This window comes from Rhinatrema bivittatum, chromosome 2 (assembly GCF_901001135.1).
Source record: "Rhinatrema bivittatum chromosome 2, aRhiBiv1.1, whole genome shotgun sequence".
Lineage (NCBI taxonomy): Eukaryota > Metazoa > Chordata > Amphibia > Gymnophiona > Rhinatrematidae > Rhinatrema > Rhinatrema bivittatum.
Window position 1 is genome coordinate 146,163,866 of NC_042616.1, and position 21,882 is coordinate 146,185,747.

Consider the following 21,882-nt stretch of genomic DNA (forward strand, 5'->3'; position numbering starts at 1 on the left):
CAACGACAAAGAATCCCACTCGGTCAGCTCCACCCTCTGAGTCCCTCAAGGTTCATCCCTCTCCCCAACTCTTTTCAACGTTTACCTTCTTCCGCTCTGCCAGTTGCTTGCAAATCTGAAGTTAACTCACTACATATACGCTGATGATGTGCAAATACTCATCCCAATTACGGAATCTCTCCCCAAAACCCTCTGTTTCTGGAACAGCTGTCTTCAGTCAATTAAACATCTGCTCACAAGTCTCAACTTAGTCCTCAACACCAATAAGACAGAACTCCTCCTCATTTCACGGGACGACAACAAGGGAGCAACCAACAACCCTCTCACTTCTCAATCAAATGTCTCCTCCCATGTAAGAGACCTTTGAGTCATCCTGGACAACCACCTAAACCTAAAAAAATTTGTCAACATCACAAAGGACTGCTTCAAATTACAAGTTCTTAAAAGGTGGAGTGAGACCCCTCCTCCATTTTCAAGACTACTGTACAGTTCTGCAATCCATCATTTATTCTAAAATAGACTATTACAACTTGCTCCTCCTCGGACTCCCTGCTAACACGATTAAACTGTTGCAGATGTTGCAAAACGCCACTGCCAGGATTTTGACCAATACCAAGAAAAGAGAGCACATATCACCCGTATTCCGGAACCTCCATTGGCTACCCATTAAATTTAGAATCCTCTACAAAGTACTCACGATAATTCATAAAGCCTTGCATAATCTCACCCCGCTTGAGCTAAATATCCCGCTTCGCTTCCATGAGCCACCTAGACCAGTTAGAGCTGCCTACAGAGGCATCCTTTACACCCCCCCCAGCCAAATCTACGTTAAGGAAACACGCACTTTCAACAGCCGGTCCTCCACAATGGAATGCTCTCCCCCCTGATCTCCGGCAAGATCTATGCCCGGTCTCTTTAAAAAAAAAAAAAATAAATAGAGCTCAAAACATGGCTATTTGGTCAAGCATGTCTCTAAACAGATGAATCATCTCTCTCTATCATGAGCTGTTTAGATTAGCAATCTTACCTACCTGTTTTCCCTAATCACAAGATCGTTCCCTCTCAAGACTTCCGCAAGTCAGGACTGGACTTAAGCTTGGACTCTGAGCTAGGCTCTCCCCCTTGCTTGCAAGATATGCTTTATTTTCTATTTGTTAATTGTCTCTTCTTTGCTCAGTTTAACTGCCTTGGTTTCAATTTATTCTGGGTAAATTGCCCACCCTTCCCTCACCCCATTTTAAGGATCTTTTTGGTTTTGTTTATCCTGCTATATGTGGATAGTTTTTTGCATACACCTACTAGCACCTTATTTATTTATTTATTTATTTATTTTTAATTTTTATAGACCGAAGTTCTTGTAGGAACTACAAATCAATCCGGTTTACATACAACTTTTAAATGCCCAAAAAGAGTAGTGGGCTTTACATAGAACAGTTGAACAATAAAACAGGTAACAATAGAACTAACAATAAATTATGGAACAAATAGAATAGATAACCAATTAAACATAGTAATGTAGTAATAAATATTATATAGAAAAAAAAATATAAAAGAGATAGAGTAAATGGAGTGTGAGTAAAGTATAAATACAAAGATGAAAGAGCTCAAAAATTAAGGTACAGTTGAAAAAAATTGTAATAGGAAAAAACAGTGAGATAACCCATGATTTGGGTTAAAAGACTTGATTAGGTAGCATTAGATATCTGGGAAGGCTTGACGGAAAAGCCATGTTTTTAGCTTTTTTTTGAACTCCTGATGACTTGGTTCTAGTCTTTAATGTATCCCAGTTCTATGTAACCCTTGTTCTCTGTAAAGCTTTATTGCTATATACATTTCATTGTAAACCGACATGATAATGTAATTTTGTACATGAACATCGGTATATAAAAGTTAAAACTAAATAAATATTAGATCAATTTTGTTCTAAACTTACCACCGTTTCATCTAATTCTTTCTTGTTTGGGTACTGGCAGATAAAAAATTATCCAGATAAGTGAAGCCGATGAACATGGCTGAATATTGAAACGGCACCACTTTACCAGTTAGGTCCAAACTTATCCTTTTAAATGGTGCTGAATATAGGCCTCACAGACTGGGCTTCCAAATGATGGATGAAATTTAATATGGACAAGTGCAAAGTGATGAATATAGGGAAAATAACCCTTGTTGTAGTTACACAATGTTAGGTTCTGTCTTAGGAATTATCACCCAGGAAAGAGATTAAGGCATCATAGTAGATAATACATTGAAATCATTGACCCAGTGTGCTGTGGTAATCAAAAAATCAAATTAGATAGGCAAATCATGTTCAGTGGTGCAGCTGAATAGCTTGGCCAGATTAGCTAATTTGCTCATTCAGCTAGCAGCTGAATATGAACACCTAAAGAAAAAAAACAATAAAACACCTATTCTCTTAAAGTGAAATGCCTTAAATATATGCCTAAACAAAAAAGAATTACAGGATTGTAAAGAGTATCTCAAATGCACATGCCCCAAATTGGCCAATCAGATTTGTCAGGTTGGGACATACTTTATTCAAAAGTTCACCATCTTTTTACAAGGTGGTTTAAAAAAAAAAAAAGAAAGTATATCATGAAATTTGATTAAAAAAAAAAATCAAATAACCACTGACCAATACGTTTTGAAAATAGTGAAAGGCTATCAACTCAATTTCTTGAAACAGCCTTTGATTCCGCAAACTCTTGTACCACCTACCAACCCATCCCATCTACCCTTATTGAAACAAGAGCTACAGAAACTCCTACACCAAAATGCCATTCAAGAACTACCATCTTCATTACACAACTAGGGATTTTACTTCCAATACTTCTTAATCTCCAAGAAGACGGGAGGATTCTGGCCCATCCTAAGGAGCCTCAATCAGCACATTTGAGAGAAATTCAAAATGACCTCTAAGCACAATCCTTCCATTTATTCAGCACAATGACTGATGTGCTTACTAGTCCCCAAAGATGCCTATACACACTTCTTGCTGGTGTTACCTCTGTTTCAAGGTGGGGGAGAATTGCTATCAATACAAGGTCCTTCCTTCCATTTGGACTCTTTGGCCCCCAGAGTCATCACAAAATGCCTCTTGGTAGCAGTGGCATACCTATGCTGTCATGGAGTTCAAATATTCCCTTACCTAGATGACTGGTTTATAGTAGCACTAGTAAAGGATGCTTTCCTATCAAATACCCAGTTAACGATAAATTGTCTACAATCTCTAGGTATTCTCATTAATTATGAAAATCCATTCTATAACTTACACAATGTCTTCAGTTCATTGAAGTGCAGATAGATTCCACACTATTGAATGAATTCTTCCCCCTCGACAGAGCATCAGTCTTCCACAAGGGAGCATACATGTTGCTAAAAAGGACTTCAACAACCGCTTGCCACATACTAGTATTCTTAGAGCATCTAGTTCCTTTAACGCATCTTTACATGTGTTGCCTTCAATGGAGACTAAAGAGCCAATGGAACCAACTGTTCCAACCACTTCACGCCAAGGTTATCGTAACGACACAAATGAAGTAGAAGATATTGTGGTTACCACAATAAATATTGCAGACTTGGAGCACCCTCCAACCAATCCCACACCAAATAGTATTAATAGATGTCTCCACCTTAAGCTAGGGAGCTCACGCAGGACATTACAAGATGCAGGAATCTGGTGAATCCAAGAATGGCATCTACAGATCAGAACTCAGAGCTATGTGCAAGGCTTTAACAACTTTGCAGCTCATTCTGCAGGGGAAAATTAATGGCTCACACAGACAATCAAGTTGCCATGTTTTATGTCAACAAACAGGTAGGCAAGGGATCTTGGATACTGTGTCAAGAAACCCTTCTCATCTGGCAATGGGAAGGAGAAAACAGGGTAACATACTTACCAGGTATAGCAAACATGATGACTGACAGACTTAACGGGAATATTCAGCCCATTTAAATGGTTCCTATCACAGAGCACAGCCTATCATCTGTTCAAACTGTGGGGACAACCATGGATTGTGTGGAGATTAAGACTTTTTAATTTACCAAAGATCTTGGTGATTCTTTCCACAATTTTAAAATAGACAAAAATGACTCTGTTGCATTACAAATCTACCAAGTTTAATTGACATAATATTTACATGGAAACAATATGGCAAGGGAGAAAACTACACTTCGAATTGGCTCTCAGTGGGCAATCTCAAAATCCAGTAATTGCAATCAATATTATATAATGTTTCTAAACACAAGGTCGGCATGATAAAGCTAAACAAAAGAATTTTATCTAACTTGACGAATTAGTTCAAATACCATTTTATTCAAATACCTTAGTTTTAGGGCTTGACTAATCAACAAATCAGCCTGCCCTACGTTCTGTTGCAATCCCCTACAAGTACAACACATTTTATTACTGATATATATAATGATGTGACATTTTTCTATTTTCTACCAATTACAATTATCCTATCATGGAACCAAAACGTAAACTGATGTACAACCTTGTACAAATTTGTTTATGTATCTTTTATTCTTATTATAATCTAAATAGCTTCTCTCTTTGTTCCTAGCTGGCATAGCATAAATCAGGAAAGAACATTATTAGTTAAATTGAGATATATTGCACTACATTGTGCTGCATTGAACAGAGAGATACAATAAAGCTTTTTGACTTCCTCAATCAACCTCTTCACTATAGAATAAAACATAAAGCTAAATCGATTCTGTTCCATCCATCCCAGTGCTCTATGAAAAGCTCTTGGATGCCTTCCTGATCCCATGGGTAATAAGCCTGGTGTATGCTTTTCCTCCGATCCTGCTCATATTGAAGACGTTCAGAAATTCATACTAGACTATGCCAAGATTATTTTAAACACACCAGCTTGGCCGAGCAACCATGGTGTGCCTCTCTAGCACAGATCTCTGACAGACCTCTTATTTACTTGGGTTAGAAGTGCTGTGTCATTTCCCATGAAGGCTCCTTATTACATCCAGCGCTACCAACTCTGAATCTCACAGCTTGGATGTTTAATGCTCGACCCTTCCGCAATTGTCTGTCGTAACCTATACAGGATACCTTGCTTTCAGAAAGAAAACCATTTACAAGACACAATTATTCTTAATGGAAGCATTATTTAAATTGGTGTTCTTTGCATAACCTGAACCCCCTTCACCTTCAAACTTCTCCATTTGCTGTCTTCTCTTCATCATCTTTCCCAATCGGGATTGGCAACTACATCGCTATGTGTACACCTTAGTTCCATTCCAGCTCATCATTCTCCAAAGGATGGTGCTCCAATTTCCTTTAGTCTTCAAATTCATGACAGGGGTACTTCTAAGCACACGATGATTTAACCTGTTTTTTTCTCTATTGTATTATATTTATAATTACCGCCAGCTTTCAACCTCTCTTTCCAGCTGATTAAGCTTCCAAGTTCTTACCCCTTGTTTGAATGTAACTTTGCCTCTTCCACTTCATTTGCTTATTTATTCTAGTTGTCTCTTCAGTTTTACCCTGTTCGATGTAAACTGATCCGATAGTTTTTACTATGAAGGTCGGTATAGAAAAGTGTTAAATAAATAATAATATTTGCACCTGCTGGTGAAAAAAACACTGGTTCCCTGGGACATCAACGTAGTTCTCTCTTCACTAATAAAAGCTCCTTTTGCACCTATAGAAATTGCATTTCTAAAATATATAATATGGAAGGTCCTTTTCCTAGTAGCAGTTATCTCTACTAGAAGAGCTAATGAGCTACAAGCTTAGGTCCATTATTCACCTTACATGTAATTCTTTAATAAAGTAATTCACAGAACACATACAAAGTTTTTATCAAAAGTAGTGTCTGGATTTTCATCTAAATCAATTCATTTTGCTTCCAATTTTCTTCCCAAATCCTCATGCAAACGATGGTGAGAAGCTGTTGAACATGTTAGACTGAAAAAGAGCTCTAGCGTACTACATATGTAAACTCAAAGAAAAGCATTTTTTATTGATTTTTGACTACTTCTGGTAGCAAAGTTGTTAGGGAAATTGCAAGGAGGTTTACATTTTTTTGAAGGAGTTAATAAACGTGGATAAAGGTGAACCGGTAGATGTAGTATACTTGGATTTTCAGAAGGCGTTTGACAAAGTTCCTCATGAGAGGCTTCTAGGAAAAATAAAAAGTCATGGGATAGGTGGTGATGTCCTTTCGTGGATTGCAAACTGGCTAAAAGACAGGAAACAGAGAGTAGGATTAAATGGACAATTTTCTCAGTGGAAGGGAGTGGGCAGTGGAGTGCCTCAGGGATCTGTATTGGGACCCTTACTTTTCAATATATTTATAAATGATCTGGAAAGAAATACGACGAATGAGATAATCAAATTTGCAGATGACACAAAATTGTTCAGAGTAGTTAAATCGCAAGCAGATTGTGGTAAATTGCAGGAAGACCTTGTAAGTCTGGAAAATTGGGTATCGAAATGGCAGATAAAATTTAATGTGGATAAGTGCAAGGTGATGCATATAGGGAAAAATAACCCATGCTATAGTTACACAATGTTAGGTTCCATATTAGGTGCTATAACCCAAGAAAGATCTAGTCGTCAATAGTGGATAACACATTGAAATCATCAGTTCAATGTGCTGCGGCAGGCTAAAAAGCAAACAGAATGTTGGGAATTATTTATTTATTTATTTAAGTTTTTTTTATATACCAACATTCAAGACGGTAGTCCCATCATGCTGGTTCACAAGAAACAGGGGTGCAATTATAACAAACTTTACAATTTGAACAATAGTGCAGAAAAGCAGTTACATATAACAAGGAAATCAATAACTTGGAGTGAGAAGGAAAATGAAGATCAGATAATTATATATATGTATAAATAACATTGTAAGAGGTGGCTATTAACGCTATTACTAGCGGAGCGTGATGATTGATGGGAGTTACATAGTGTTGGAGTTAGGAAAGGCCTGCGTGAACAGCCACGTCTTGAGTCTTTTCTTGAGTGTTGAGATGCTGGGTTCCATTCTAAGATCCGAGGGAATGGAGTTCCATAAAGTTGGACCGGCTGTGGAGAATGCCCGATCTCTAAGCGTGATGTGTCTGGTAGTTTTGGCTGGAGGTACTTGAAGTGATCCTTTGTAAGCATCTCTTGTCGGTCTTGTTGAATGGTGTAATCGGAGGGGGATATGGAGATCGATTGGAGCTAATTGATGGATGTTTTTGAAAATGGTGAGAATGGCCTTGTAGATTATTCTGAAGTGGATGGGCAGCCAATGGAGGTTCATCAGGATAGGGGTTATGTGTTCTCTTCTCCTGGTGTTAGTGAGTATACGGGCGGAGGCATTTTGGACCATTTGCAAAGGTTTGGTGTGTGATGAAGGGAGACCAAGCATGATGGTGTTACAATAGTCCAGCTTTGCGAAAATGATTGATTGTAGAATCGTTCTAAAGTCATGTGTGTGGAAGAGAGGTCGTATTCTTTTCAGCACTTGGAGCTTATAAAAGCAGTCTCTGGTGGTTTTGTTGATGTTAGCTTTCAGGTTTAGGTGATTGTCAATTAGAACTCCTAGGTCTCTCACTTGTGTAGTATTTGGAACGGAAGGATGAGTGTGTGTGAGGGAGCTGTTTTCTGGTGTGATGAGTAGAAGTTCCGTTTTTGATGAATTTAGAATCAAGTTGAGACTTGTGAGAAGCTGTTTGATATTTTGGAGGCAGGTTTCCCAGTGAGACAGAGTTTTTGCGAGCGACTCTTCGATGGGGATCAGGACCTGAATATCGTCAGCGAAGAGGAAGTGTTTGAGATTGAGGTCAGTGAGAAGTTTACATAAGGGTAACAGATAAATGTTAAACAAGGTAGGAGACAGGGAAGAGCCCTGAGGGACTCCTACTGACGCAGGGTGAAGAGAGGATTCTTTATTATGAATCTTAACCTTATATCTTCTGTTGCTGAGGAAGGTTCTGAACCATGATAGTGCAGTGCCTGAGATACCTATGGCTGTTAGTTGGTTGATGAGAAGGGAGTGATTGACCGTATCAAATGCAGACGAGAGGTCGAGTAGTATCAGAAGGAAGGCTTGTCCTTTGTCTAAGCCTAGGATGATGTGGTCAGTCATAGAGATGAGGAGGGCTTCCGTGCTTAAGGTTTTACGGAATCCGTATTGTGATGGAAATAGAAGGTTATTGTCTTCAATGTAGTTTGAGAGTCGTGAGTTTACCAATTTTTCCATTATCTTGGCTATGAATGGGAGGTTAGCTATCGGTCTAAAGTTGTTAGGATCGTTTGGGTCGAGATTTGGTTTTTTGAGAAGGGGTTTGAGTGAGGCAAGTTTGAGGTTGTCCGGGTAGAATCCTTGTGTAAGGGAGCAATTAATGATATCTGCCAGGGTTTTAGAGATAGATTCTGGAATTGATAGTAGTAGTTTGGCTGGGATGTGATCCGAAGGATGCGAGGAAGGTTTCATTTTCCTTAGAATTCCTTGGATCTCAATGGATGAAGTTGTGTCAAGTTCTTCTAACCGAGTGTGGTTGATTGAGGGTTGAGGAGTGGTTAGTGGAACAGTGGGGTTCGTGGGGAGCTGCGATAGAAGAGTATTGATTTTGTTGCTGAAGAATAGAGCTAATTCTTCCGCTTTCGATTGAGCTTGGTCATGTGCAATCTCTGGTTGGTTTAATTGTGTGAGTTTGGCTACATAGCTGAAGAGGGCTTTGGCATCGAAAACAAGGTCGTGAATCTTCGAGGCGTAGTAGTCCCTCTTGGATCTTAAGGTGCTTGATTTGTATTGATGCAGAGATGATTTGTAGATTGAAAGGGTGTTGGTTCCTGGGTTTTTGCGCCATTTAGCCTCATTTTGTCTTAGTTGGAGTTTGAGCTTTCTTAGTTCTGAGGAGAACCATGGCTGTCTTTTGGAGGAATTCTGGTGTGGTTTTTTTGTGATAGGAGGGCATAGCATGTTAGCTAAAGTTTCGGTGATTGTATTCCATGATCGAAGTGCTGCATTCGGATCTGTAAGGTCCAGTTGGTGGAGTAGTGGTGAAAGGTGATTATTAAGGTCTTCTGGTGAGCAAGTTTTCCTGTATTCGAAGGAGGGCGAAGGAATGCAAGCCGGGTTGGTATCTTTTATAGAGAATGAAGTTGTTATGAGGTAGTGATCTGACCACGGGACCTTAGTGCAATTTGGAATAGATACGGGCTTGATAGCAGCGTTAACGAAGATGAGGTCTAACGTGTGGCCGGCTTTGTGGGTAGGTTTGTTAACTAATTGAGTGAAGCCTAGCGCTGTGAAGGCTGTGAGTAGTGTTTCACAGTTAGGTGATGGGGTAGGGTTATCAACGTGCATGTTGAAATCACCTAGAATGATGGCTGGCGAGTCAAAGTTGATGAGGGAAGAGGTTAATTCGACCAATGGTGAAGCATCTGATTCCAAGAGTCCTGGGGGAGCATATATGAGAAGGATTTGGAGCTTGTCTGAGGTGAAGAAGCCGAATTCAAGTTTTGAATTGGAATTGGATTGCTCTAGCGAGAATCTGAGGTCCTTTTTAGTTGCTAAAAGAATACCTCCTCCCTTTTTTTTATGACGAAGCGAGAAGAAGTCGTAAGCCTCTGTAGGTAGTTGATTAATTATTGCTGTGTCTGATGGTTTTAACCATGTTTCAGTGATTGCACATATCTCCGGTTTCACGTCGATGAGGTAGTCATTTAAGATTACAGACTTTTTCGTTAGGGATTGAGCATTGAAGAGGCTTAAAGAGAAAAGGGTGAGGCCTAGAAGTTGCGTGGAAGGAGTGATTAAAATTGAAGAGAGGGATTTAAGGTTGTGTTGTTGGGCATGTCGGAAAGAAATTCTTTTAGGTGGTGTATTGTGTTGGAGATTTGGAATTGTGAAGAATGGGGCCATTTGTAGGGACTTTGTTGCGAGATTAGAAGGATTAAGAAAGAGGGGTTAAGTGAAAGTTGGAGGCTTGTATGTGCAGGTTTGATGAAAGCTAGAGGCTTGCAGGGGATGGTGTATGAGTGCTTGAGGCTTGCAGGTGTGGCTGGATGGATGTTTGCTGGGGAGGCTGGATGAATGCTGGACGCTTGCTGGGGAGGCTGGATGAATGCTGGACGCTTGCTGGGGAGGCTGGATGAATGCTGGACGCTTGCTGGAGAGGCTGGATGAATGCTGGAAGCTTGCTGGAGAGGCTGCAGGTGAGAAGGGTGGATGGATCGAGGTTCGGGTGTGGAGGTGGAGAGGTTGTACGAATGGTGTTCTGACGGTGAGAGAGTCTTGATTGGAGTTGTCTGTTACGACGCTGATACTGAAATGGATGAGGTTGGTTGAGTGGGACTTTTATTTCATACGGCTGAATCAGTTAACTCCGTACCTTTGCTGGCTGCTACCTTTGTTGTAGATTTAGGTTATAGGTTATTCCACGGGTATGGCTCGGGGCCTTGTCGGGGCTCGCCGAAGGGGCGAGACAAAGGGGCAGGCCCCTTTGTCGCGCTCCCTCGGCGCGCAGCGCCTAGCAGGGTATGATTTAAAGCCCTGCCGGGCTCTCTCTGGTTGGCTGCCTTCTGGTTGAGGGCGGGCCTAGGCGCGTTTGTTGTTAGTTTTGCGTTCGCCGGAATCGGCCTCGGCGAATGCGGCTGGCGTCGGGGTCCCCCGGGTGGGGAGGCCGAAAACTGACCTGACCTTCCCCCGGTGGGGCTCCGGCGCCGGTTGCGCAGGTCTTTGGTCGCCGTGTGGAGGAGGAAGAGAGAGATGGCACCTAGCAGGGTAGGATTTAAAGCCCTGCCGGGTTCTCTCTGGTTGGCTGCCTTCTGGTTGAGGGCGGGCCTAGGCGCGTTTGTTGTTAGTTTTGCGTTCGCCGGAATCGGCCTCGGCGATAGCGGCTGGCGTCGGGGTCCCCCGGGTGGGGAGGCCGAAAACTGACCTGACCTTCCCCCGGTGGGGCTCTGGCGCCGGTCGCGCAGGTCTTCGGTTGCCGCGTGGAGGAGGAAGAATTATTAGAAAGGGAATGGTGAATAAAACAGAAATGTCATAATGCCTCTATCGCTCCATGGTGAGACCGCACCTTGAATACCGTGTACAATTCTGGTCGCCGCATCTCAAAAAAGATATAGTTGCGATGGAGAAGGTACAGAGAAGGGCGACCAAAATGATAAAGGGAATGGAACAACTCCCCTATGAGGAAAGACTAAAGAGGTTAGGACTTTTCAGTTTGGAGAAGAGACTGCTGAGGGGGGATATGATAGAGGTGTTTAAAATCATGAGGTCTAGAACGGGTAGATGTGAATCGGTTATTTACTCTTTCGGATAATAGAAAGACTAGGGGGCACTCCATGAAGTTAGCATGTGGCACATTTAAAACTAATCGGAGAAAGCTCTTTTTTACTCAATGCACAATTAAACTCGGGAATTTGTTGCCAGTGGATGTGGTTAGTGCAGTTAGTATAGCTGTGTTTAAAAAAAAGTATTGGATAAGTTCTTGGAGAAGTCCATTACCTGCTATTAATTAAGTTGACTTAAATAGCCACTGCTATTACTAGCAACGGTAACATGGAATAGACTTAGTTTTTGGGTACTTGCCAGGTTCTTATGGCCTGGACTGGCCACTGTTGGAAACAGGATGCTGGGTTTGATGGACCCTTGGTCTGACCCAGTATGGCATGTTCTTATTAAGCAATTGGGAGGAAAAAAACCCTTATCTGCTAAATTTGTCATTGACAGATGATTACTGTGCAGTACTGCAAAAGTGCAAGTATGTGAACTTTATTTTAAAAAATTTACTCATATATGCTATTTGCTTTAGAAGTCATTGAGCATAATTTTTTTTTTATACTGGGATATAAAAATACAGCATATAATACTTAAAAACTACTTCAGAAAATAAAATGATTTTCTGTTGATAAGCAGGCTGAATTAGCCATTATGTATGGGTGATGTCATCCGGCGGCACTGACCAGACTTCTCTTCAAGCTGTAGAGTTTTTAGATCTCCTGAACTTGTTCAGGAGAGTTTGTGTGGGTGTTGCCTTTTGAGCCTTCTCAGTTATTTATTTGTCCAAGCTGAAGCATGGACATGTAATTTGCCTTTCCTCTATTTTTTTTTTACTTCAAATTCACAATTTTTCTTTTACAGGATGTCAGGTCACAAAACGTCTTCAATGATGAGTGGGTTCAAAAACTGTTTTGCAATAAAGTCATGCTCTTCAACAAGGGCCACGAGTTATGCTACCACTGTCTGGGATCAGGTCATGACGAAAAAGCATGTGAATCCTGTGGACGGATGTTCCCATGCTTAAAGCGCTCCGGGCCATGTGCATGGAAGAGCTGTGTAAATCTCTCATAAGTGGCTGTAGATCTTCCTCCCGCTGTGTAGGTTTGTCAGCCTCCTTGGGAAAGCCTTTGAGTCAGAGCCGTTCCAAAACTGCTACAGGTCCAGAATGTGAGGGCAATAGTGAATGGATGAGCCTTAAGGAAGGGTGGGTTCACTGGAGCAGGAGCCTTTGCTTATAGCAGCTGCCATTTCCTGCAGGGTGAGCCCTTGGATTCAGGTGGCTACCAGGTCTTTTAATGTGCAGCTATGCACAGAGACATGGAGAGCACCAGAGAGCCAAGCCTGGAACCAGAGTAAGAAGCCAGAAAGCCCAGGTGAAACTGCAGGAAGAGCCAAAGACCAGAACAGGAGCCAGGAACAAGCCAGGAAACAGATACATGGAGCGAACTCTGGGTGGGTTGTTGAACCAGCAAAAGTGTGGCAGAGTGAGCTTCCTTATACTGCTGTTCAATAGAAGCCACTCTTAATGCTGGTCCAATAGGGGGCCTTTGGAGGCAGGCCTCTCCAACATTTCTTTTCTTGATATTTACCAGAGGGTCTGCATTGCTTCAGCAGAGTCCCTGTGGCTCTGTCACTAATCTTTCTGGCCCTGAACACCCAATGCTGCGGGTTTAAATCCTGCTGTCCCTGTCACCAGCACAGTATCAATGACTTCTGGCCAAACTAGATAATGTTAACACTGTCAGCCAAAAACAATTCAGCAGGCCCAGCATAAGCAGAGTCCTTTCCCTTCTGGTAATGGAATGAATTCAGCATTTTCTGAACCCTTGGTGCCAAATAACCAAGGATTTGGGTCTGCAGCATTGTGCAACATGGATACTAGTTGCATTTTTCCTGACCTCCATATGTCTACACTATATTTACCACCCTGACCAAATCCTTCTCATCTCCCACAGATTTATGTGGAGGTATAATCTCTTATACACTACCAGTCAGTGAAGATCCTCCCTGTATCACAACACCAACAAGTGTGTGTGGGGTGGGGGGTGAGGAACGGGGAGGATTACGACTAATCCTGGACTTACGGCTTTTCAACAATCATATCCGTGTAAAATTAAAAATGAACTTAGCATGATTCTCCCATTCATTCAGCATGGAGAATGCATATGTGCCCTTGATCTCAAGGATGACTATACTCACATTTCAATCCACCAGATCCATTGGTATGGTGTAATCTAATCTTCAGTATTGTGTATAGTTCTGGTCACAACATCTCAAAGTTATAGCTGAATTAAAAAAAAAAAAAAAGTACTGAGAAGGGTGACAAATTATAAAGGGATGGAACAATTCCCCTATGAAGCAAATCTTCAGCTTGGAGAAGAGACCGCTGAGGGGAGATATGATAGAGATCTATAAAATGTGTAGAATGGAATGAGTAAATGTTAATCAGTTTACTCTTTTGAAAAGTACAAAGACCAAGAGAGACACAATGAAGTTGCTAGGTAATACATTTAAAACTAATAAGAGTAATTTTTTTTTTTTTTTTTTATTCAACACATACCGTATTTTTCGCTCCATAAGACGCACTTTTTTTCCCCCAAAGGTGGGGGGAAAATGTATGTGCGTCTTATGGAGCGAATATAAAAAAAAAACCAAACAAAAATCTAACAAACACCCCCCCCCCCCCGACTCCCCCAAGACCTGCCGACTTAATTTCCTACAACCCCCCCAAGACCTGAAATTAATTTCCTGCAACCCCCCACCCTCCTGACCCCCCCAAGACCTGCCAAACGTCCCTGGTGGTCCAGCGGGGGTCCGGGAATGATCTCCTGGGCGCGGGCCATCGGCTGCCAGTAAACAAAATGGCGCCGACGGCCCTATGCCCTCACTATGTCACTGAAACCGACCGCTGCTATTGGTCGGTCTCAGTGACATAGTGAGGGCATAGGGCCGTCGGCGCCATTTTGTTTACTGGCAGCCGACGGCCCTATGCCCTCACTATGTCACTGAGACCGATCGCTGCTATTGGTCGGTATCAGTGACATAGTGAGGGCATAGGGCCGTCAGCTGCCAGTAAACAAAATGGCGCCGACGGCCCTATGCCCTCACTATGTCACTGAGACCGACCAATAGCAGCGGTCGGTCTCAGTGACATAGTGAGGGCATAGGGCCGTCGGCGCCATTTTGTTTACTGGCAGCCGACGGCTCACGCCCAGGAGATCGTTCCCGGACCGCTCCTGGACCCCCGCTGGACCACCAGGGACGTTTGGCAGGTCTTGGGGGGGTCAGGAGGGTGGGGGGTTGCAGGAAATTAATTCGGCAGGTCTTGGGGGGGTCAGGAGGGTGGGGGGTTGCAGGAAATTAATTCGGCAGGTCTTGGGGGGGGTCAGGGGGGTGGAGGTTGTTAATTTAAAGGGTTGGGATGGGGGGGTTTGGGGGTTCCCACAGAAAGAAAAATTTTCTGATCTGGGGAGTGGACCGAAATGGCCCTCCCCAGACCCGAAAACAAAATGGGGAGAAAAAAAAACCCTATGCACTCCCCTAATTTGCTCCATAAGACGCCCAGACGCAGAGCCGGTTTAGCACAATTTTTTTTTTTTTTTTAAATTTTCCCCCTCTGAATCCTAGGTGCGTCTTATGGTCAGGTGCGTCTTATGGAGCGAAAAATACGGTAATTAAGCTCTGGAATTTGTTGCCAAAGGATGTGGTGAAAGCTATTAGTATAGCTGAGTTTAAAAAAAGGTTTGGACAAGTTCTTGAAGGAAAAATCCATTAACCATTATAAAGGTAGAATTGCAGAAATCCATTGCTTATTCGTGGTATAAGCAGCGTGGAATCTATCTACCCCATGGGATCCTGCTAGGTATTTGTAACCTGGCTTGACCACTGTTGGAAACAGAATACTGGGCTTGATGGACCCTTGGTCTGACCCAGTATGGCATAATTTATATTCTTATGTTCTTATTTCCTATGGTTACAAATGAATTCATCCCTCTACCAATACAAAGTTCTACCATTTGGCCTCCTCTTTGACCCAGAGTCTTTACCAAATGCTTTGCAGGAGTAGCAGTGCACCTTCATCAGGACATTCAGGTGTTCCAGTACCTAGACGACTGGCTGATCATGGCAAATTCTTGGGAAGCAATTCTTTATTCTTGGGACATGGCCATATGTCTGCTATAGATCTTAGATTTTTTGCCCACTGATTGAATATAAACCATAATCTCGTTTATCGAAATGCAGCTTACCAATCTGAAGTCCACTGCTAGAAATCTCCTCTTACTGCTCAGTCATATGGCAGTTGCCATCCATGTAGTTCTGACCCACCTTCATACATGTTATCTCCAGTGGAGTCTGTGATCTCTGTAGGATCAGCTCATTCAACCACTATCTTTAGTAGTATGAATTAAAACTCCGGTTGCAAGGAAGCTGCAATGATGCTATATTCCGTTTTTGTTTCCATCAGCTTGTCCTTGCAACAGGATACCTTATCCAGAGGTTGGGGAGCCCATGTAGGCTTTGGCCTTCACAGGAATCTCTCTTCCAGATCAACCTCCTGGAGCTAAGAGCAATGCGGGATGCTCTCACCACATTCACACATCTCCTCAAAAGCATTTTGATTCAAACAATCAAGTTGCCATGTTCTGCTTCATCAAGCAAGGAGGGAACAGGGTTGTTGCTTCTCTGCCAGGAAGAGCTGACAATTTGGAACTGGGCAGAGCGTCACCAAGCAACCCTGCAATCAACTTATCTGCCAGGTGTTTCCAACATTTTGGCAGATTGTCTCAGCAGAGTGTTTCGACCTCACGAGTGCTTTCTTCAGCAGTCCGTGGCAAACTATTCAACTTCTGGTGTTTGACAGTGGATCTTCTTACATCAAGCAAAATGCAAAACTAAATTGATTTTGCTACATTCTACCAAGCAATCTTAGACTTGCACAATGCTTTCCTTCGACTGGAGTCAAAGCCTCATGTATGCTTTTCAAGCACCACTACTTGCTGCTAAGATAACCAGAAAGTTCTTCAAGTTCGAGCCCGCCTGATCCTCATAGTGCTGGCAGGGCCCAGACAAATTTGGTATGTATATCTTTTCCAGCTTTCCAGCAGTCCTCCCATACCTGTGAGGTCAGACCCCACTCTTCTAACTCAAGGTGATGGGATGCTCTTTTATCCCAGTCTTATAGCCTTCAACCTCATGGCACTGATGTTGAATGCTTAGAGATTGCCAATCTTCACTTACCATTGGCATTCAAAGACATATTGATTTCATCTAGGAAGCCTTCCACCAGGAAAAACTAAGCCTTCAAATAGAAAAGATTTTCGATCTGGTGCCAACATGATTCTGATCCCTATTCATTTGAGCCCCCTTCAACTTTGAAATACTTGCTTCACGTATCTAATTTGGGCCTTGTCACTGCCTCAGTGAAAGTACATCTGAGTGCCATTACGGTTTACACGCTTTGTTGGACAATAAATCCATCTCCATGCATCTGCTTGTATTGCGTTTTATGAAAGGATTCTAGAACGTCAAAACCCCTGAAACAGAAACCACCTGGTCCTCTTTCAGCTGATGAAGCCTTCTTTCGAGCCATTGGAGTCATTTCCCTTTTAGTTCTTAATCTGGAAAATATTTTTCCTCATTGCTTTCTTCTCAGTAAGAAGAGTTAGTGAACTTCAGACTCTTCTCCATTACCCTTCATACCTGCAGTTCTATCACAACAGGGTGGTTCTTCATACTACCCAAAGTTTTTACTGAAAATAGTATCTGCCTTCCATATTAATCAGTCTGTATTACTTCCTACGTTCTTCCCAAGACCACATGTGGATAAGGGAAAAAAGGCCCTCCTTATTCAGTAAACAGGCCTTGGCATATTACAAACTATGTGCTCAACCTCATTATCAAACTAATCAGCTTTTCATCTCATATACCCCTAACTGCCTTGGAGTAGCAGTTGCCAAACAAATTTTATCCATTTTGAATAGCTGAACTTGTCCATCACTGCTATGTCCTAGTGGGACTTCAACTTGCATGCTCCATCAAGGCTCATCAAGTATGAGCTATGGCTTTTTCTATTGCTTATTTCAGATGAATACCCTTCAAAGATATCTGCAAAGCTGAAACATGGTCATCAATTCAAACATTCACATCCCATTACTGCTTTGATACAATTTTAAAGCCTGACAATAGTTTTGGACAAGTAGTTTTGCGAAATCTGTTCTCTGTGTAGTCTACTCTTCACTTTGCTGCAATTCTTAGCTTGGGACTCCCCTTATGTAATGGCTAATTCAGCCTTCTTATTAACAGAAAATGCATGATTGCTTACCATTAAACAGTGTTTTATTTAGATAGTAGGATGAATTAGCTATGGAGTACCCACCCACCAACCTGGAGAGTAGACTGTATAGCTAATCTTAGCTCTGTTATTGACTGAGAATGCTCACAAGGCAACTACCACATGGGAACTTCTGTACATGCTCAGTAGAGGTAAAGACTACAGTTTGGAGAAATAAGCCAGTTTGGTGCTGCCAGATGTCACCCATAGGTAATGGCTAATTCATCATGGTAAGCAAACATGCTTTATAAGTAATGGTCACAGGTAAGGATATTTGCGCTGAACATCTAATGTATATCATTTTTCTATTATCATAGTTTGATAAGCTATTCAGTTTATGTAATGAAATACATTTTTAAAAAATGATAGTCTACATGTAGGACAGCCTGCCAACAAATTTTCATATTCCCAAAATCTTCTGTACTTTTCTGGTCATTTATGGCAATATTTTAGTGTTTAACAGCTAATATTCTTTAAAATAAATAAAATTGTGGTGGTTATAATGGAAGTTATCTTCCCTTAAAAAGGCCAGTCGTGTGAGCCATAATGTTCATTGATAGCAAAATCAATAGAACATTGATTCCTGAGCCTAATCTTTGGAGACTGTTCAGAGAAACACACAGTGCCTAGTAAATGGCACTATTTAGAGTGTTTAATGCAAGTGATTCTGCTGTCTTAAACATAGTTGTGCACTAAATGGGATTTCTGTATTGTGAAAATGGGGCTATTGTTAACATTTACAACAATATTGGAAGATTAATGTTTTAATGTAACTATTTGCTAAACTGTTCATTTTTTTAGTAAACAAATTTAAATATTTTATAGTGGTTTAACATTTTTAAAATAAACTAAATCGCAAAATGTGAGAAACTGGGATTCCCAGATAAGTCTAATCAGAGGGCAAGCATTTTTTTGTTTGTTTATGAGTAGAAATGTTTTGTTGCCACTAGTATAATAAAATGCATTTTAATTTTTTGGTTATAAGGACATCCAGTTTTAAAAATGTTTTAATCCATCTCAAAGGTAGCAATTTAATAATAACTATCAAAGAAGCTGCTGCAGTTGCATTTAAATTGATTTACATGTGAAGGCTGGCAGTTTAGCAGCTGTGCTATTATTCTTGGATCCATCAATTTACTTGAGAAAAACCTACTACTGAGTTGTACTGACCGCATGACAATATAGGCCCTATTTCTATTCCTGTAATTAGGCCCGCAACTAACTCAGAATATTTTTAATTAAAATATTTTGGTCAATGTATTGCACCAAATTAGGCCTTTCAGTGCAGGTTTAATTCTGGAAATGGTGTGATTGGAATATTGAAAGGGCTGAGCTCATTTTAAGATTAACAGGTTGTATGTTTATCCAGCTTCTTTTTGAAACTATACTTTGCTTTTTAAAACTTTTGACTAGCTGATTGGATATGAAGAACACCACAAATATTTTCAAAGATTTAATTAAGCTTTACACTGAAGCTACATTTAAAATGTTAAAACCTTAGATTTAACATTTATATATAGAATTTCCTTTTACTTTGAAATGTCTTACTTCAGAAGGATTTTTCATTGAAGACTATTTTGTCTTCAGACTTTGTAAAATTGTGTATGTGGTTTTTCTTTGTCCAAAGACCTTTCAGCTTTACTGGTAAATATGTTAATAGGCTTATGCTTGAAATATATATTTGGTTTAATGGTCTCTTAATTTGTAGCAAATAAATCTTAAGTGTAATACAGAACAGAAGTAGCCCTTTGTACTTCTTGCATGGTAAATCTGTTAAGAGATTTTCTTTTTTAAACAATGTGCTAGAATGTTTCAGAAAAAAACACAACTGCGAACAACCAAATCCCCAATATTTTTTCTTCTATTGAATTTCAATGATTTATAGATGCTTATACAAAATATTTAATATTTATTTTTTCAATATATAAATCACCTACCCTTGGAAAAGCTCCAGATGGCTACATAACATACAATACACAATTACAATTAAAATCATTTTGACCAGACCAATACATGTAATGTTTTATAATTTGGAAACAAATCCTACTCATGGCTCCCCATTAATATTTTTAAGGTGCCAAGGGAGACTTAACTGCAAGTCTTCTGGTGTTAACTTTACATATATGAGCTGAATGGAGGTGCTATAGCAGCAAGTTTGACACTTTTCCTCTAGCACATTGAGAATAAAGCCACATTTTGTCTGAGAGATTTTATTTGTACCTAATCTGAGCGAGCATGCATACATATTTTTTTTTCTGTACATAGTATTTATTTGTTTATAAATTTCTTCTGAAATTCTGGTTATTTCTGTTGAAGGTATAATGATGTTCTTACCAATGGATTACCTGATTGGCGACAGCCTGTATTCTACTATAGGCGGGTGAGAAAGTTGAGCAATGCTGAGCTAGCATTGCTTTTGTTCATTATCCTCACAGTGGGTCATTTTGCTGTAGTTTGGTCAATCTACCTGGAAAAACAGCTGGTGAGTATCTGTAATGAACCAAGTTCCTTATACATTTCAGTCTGTAATTTCTTGCTAATGAATTAGATTTTTGTATTTTTATGGGAATTTCTATAGAATATTAAATGAACTTTAGAAATATTTTAGCTCTGTTCACAGAATTTGTCACCATGATTAAACTTGTGTAAAGTAACAAATTACATTTGTGTGCAAATAATTGGACTGCTAAAGAGTTGCACAAATGAGTAACAAATATTTTTTGATATTCTGCATCATACAGATGTACATCTAACATTCTTAAATTAGTGATGATAGCTAGATTATTATAGAACAGTTTTTTGAAATGAAGTGTACATTTTTTTTTCCTCAAATAACAAAGCGGACTCAATGGATTTACACAGATGGCTTATGCGACTGTCTTTTGTCCCAGTTTTGGTCCTCTTCAGGCTGCTGGAAGAAGTTTGCCCTTCTTTTTTTTTTTTTTTTTTTAAATCATCTGTTAACATTTTACTTTTTTTTAGATCTGGCAGATTCCTCATGTTCCTTTGGTCTTTTAGCTCAAATGGAACCAGACCTGAGATCTGCCATGAGCCTTCATTTACAACTTCTTGGGCATTTTTCCTCTATTTTAAATCTCCTCCCAATTTGGCCCAGTCATTGCAACTGCAGCCCTTCACTGGGGGCCATACACTAGAGCTTCTTCCAGGATCTTGCAGACATGGACCCTAAATCCAGTCAATAAGGTGTTGCTGATTTGCAATGACTGGGTCTCCCCTCTACCTCCACAGCATCCCCTGTTTGGCCAGGGAGTTGGAAGACCTGACTCAGGGATCAAACTTAGTTCCTTTGCTTGGCTGTGCAAAGCCGATTTCCAACTGGCCAGCCACTTTAATCTTTTTTTTTTTTTTCTATTGATAAGTAGGCTGGATTACCCATTACATGTGGATGACATCTGGCAGCACCAAACTGACTCATATCTCCCAGCTTGTACAACTTTAAGCTCTACTGAGCACACGTGAGAGTTCCCACATAGGCATTGCTTTGAGATACTCCTCAGTTATTTTTTGTCTGAGCAGAGCACAGACAAAAAAATTTTTTTCATTATTTTGGGGTTTTTTTCTACTTTAGTTGTCTTACTGCACTGCAGCACCCATGGCAGCACTTTCAGTGCTATAAAAAAAAAAAGATTTTTGCTTCCTCAACATGGCCATCAAGAATGAAGTATTCAAAGGGTGGATTCCAGGACTGCATCCATGGTATGGTGCTTCTCTTATTGACTGCCCTCCTTGCTTTGCTCCAGACCATGCCAAGATAGACCATTGTGCCTGTGCACAGCTGTCCCAAATGCTTGACATTCCAAGCAATGGAGAAACTACATAAGTTTCTCGGAAGTGGCAGTAAATTCTCCTCTTGTGGTGCAATGGTATCTGCTTTCTTGGGAGTTAAGTTAAGCAGGAGGACTTGAAGGACTTCCCTATTGGCCCACATTAAAGCTTTGTATGTATCATACTGTCACTCGCCTCCCCCCCCCCCCCCCCCCCCCAAAAAAAAAGATTCTTATTGCATGCAGGAACCTAGCTTTGTCCTGGAAGAGTAAGTTCCACTGCCTACATCAGACTGGGGGAGGGCGGGGGTATGTTAGTTGCTCAATTGGATTACAGGTCTTGTGAGAGATTTCTTTAGATAAAGTTAAAGAGATGGAGAAATAACCCAGTGGCTCTTCTCCAGCATTGCTGCAGTGCTACCTTAGACCGTTGTCACCTCTTAGAGTGAACACATTATCCCAGGACAAGCAGGATGCTAGTCCTCACATATGGGTGACAACATTGGAGCCCTATTGCAGAAAA

General features: G+C 40.9%; 1 protein-coding gene across 3 annotated transcripts in view; it reads left to right on the plus strand.

Moving 5' to 3' along the window:
• The window catches only part of DNAJC1 (DnaJ heat shock protein family (Hsp40) member C1), a 652,900-nt gene that overhangs the window by 188,868 nt on the left and 442,150 nt on the right, over positions 1-21,882 (plus strand). For all 3 annotated transcript variants that reach the window (XM_029588718.1, XM_029588719.1, XM_029588720.1), the window contains one exon: positions 19,891-20,056. In XM_029588718.1, the coding sequence (XP_029444578.1) occupies positions 19,891-20,056 (166 nt within the window). The remainder of the gene's footprint in view (positions 1-19,890; positions 20,057-21,882) is intronic.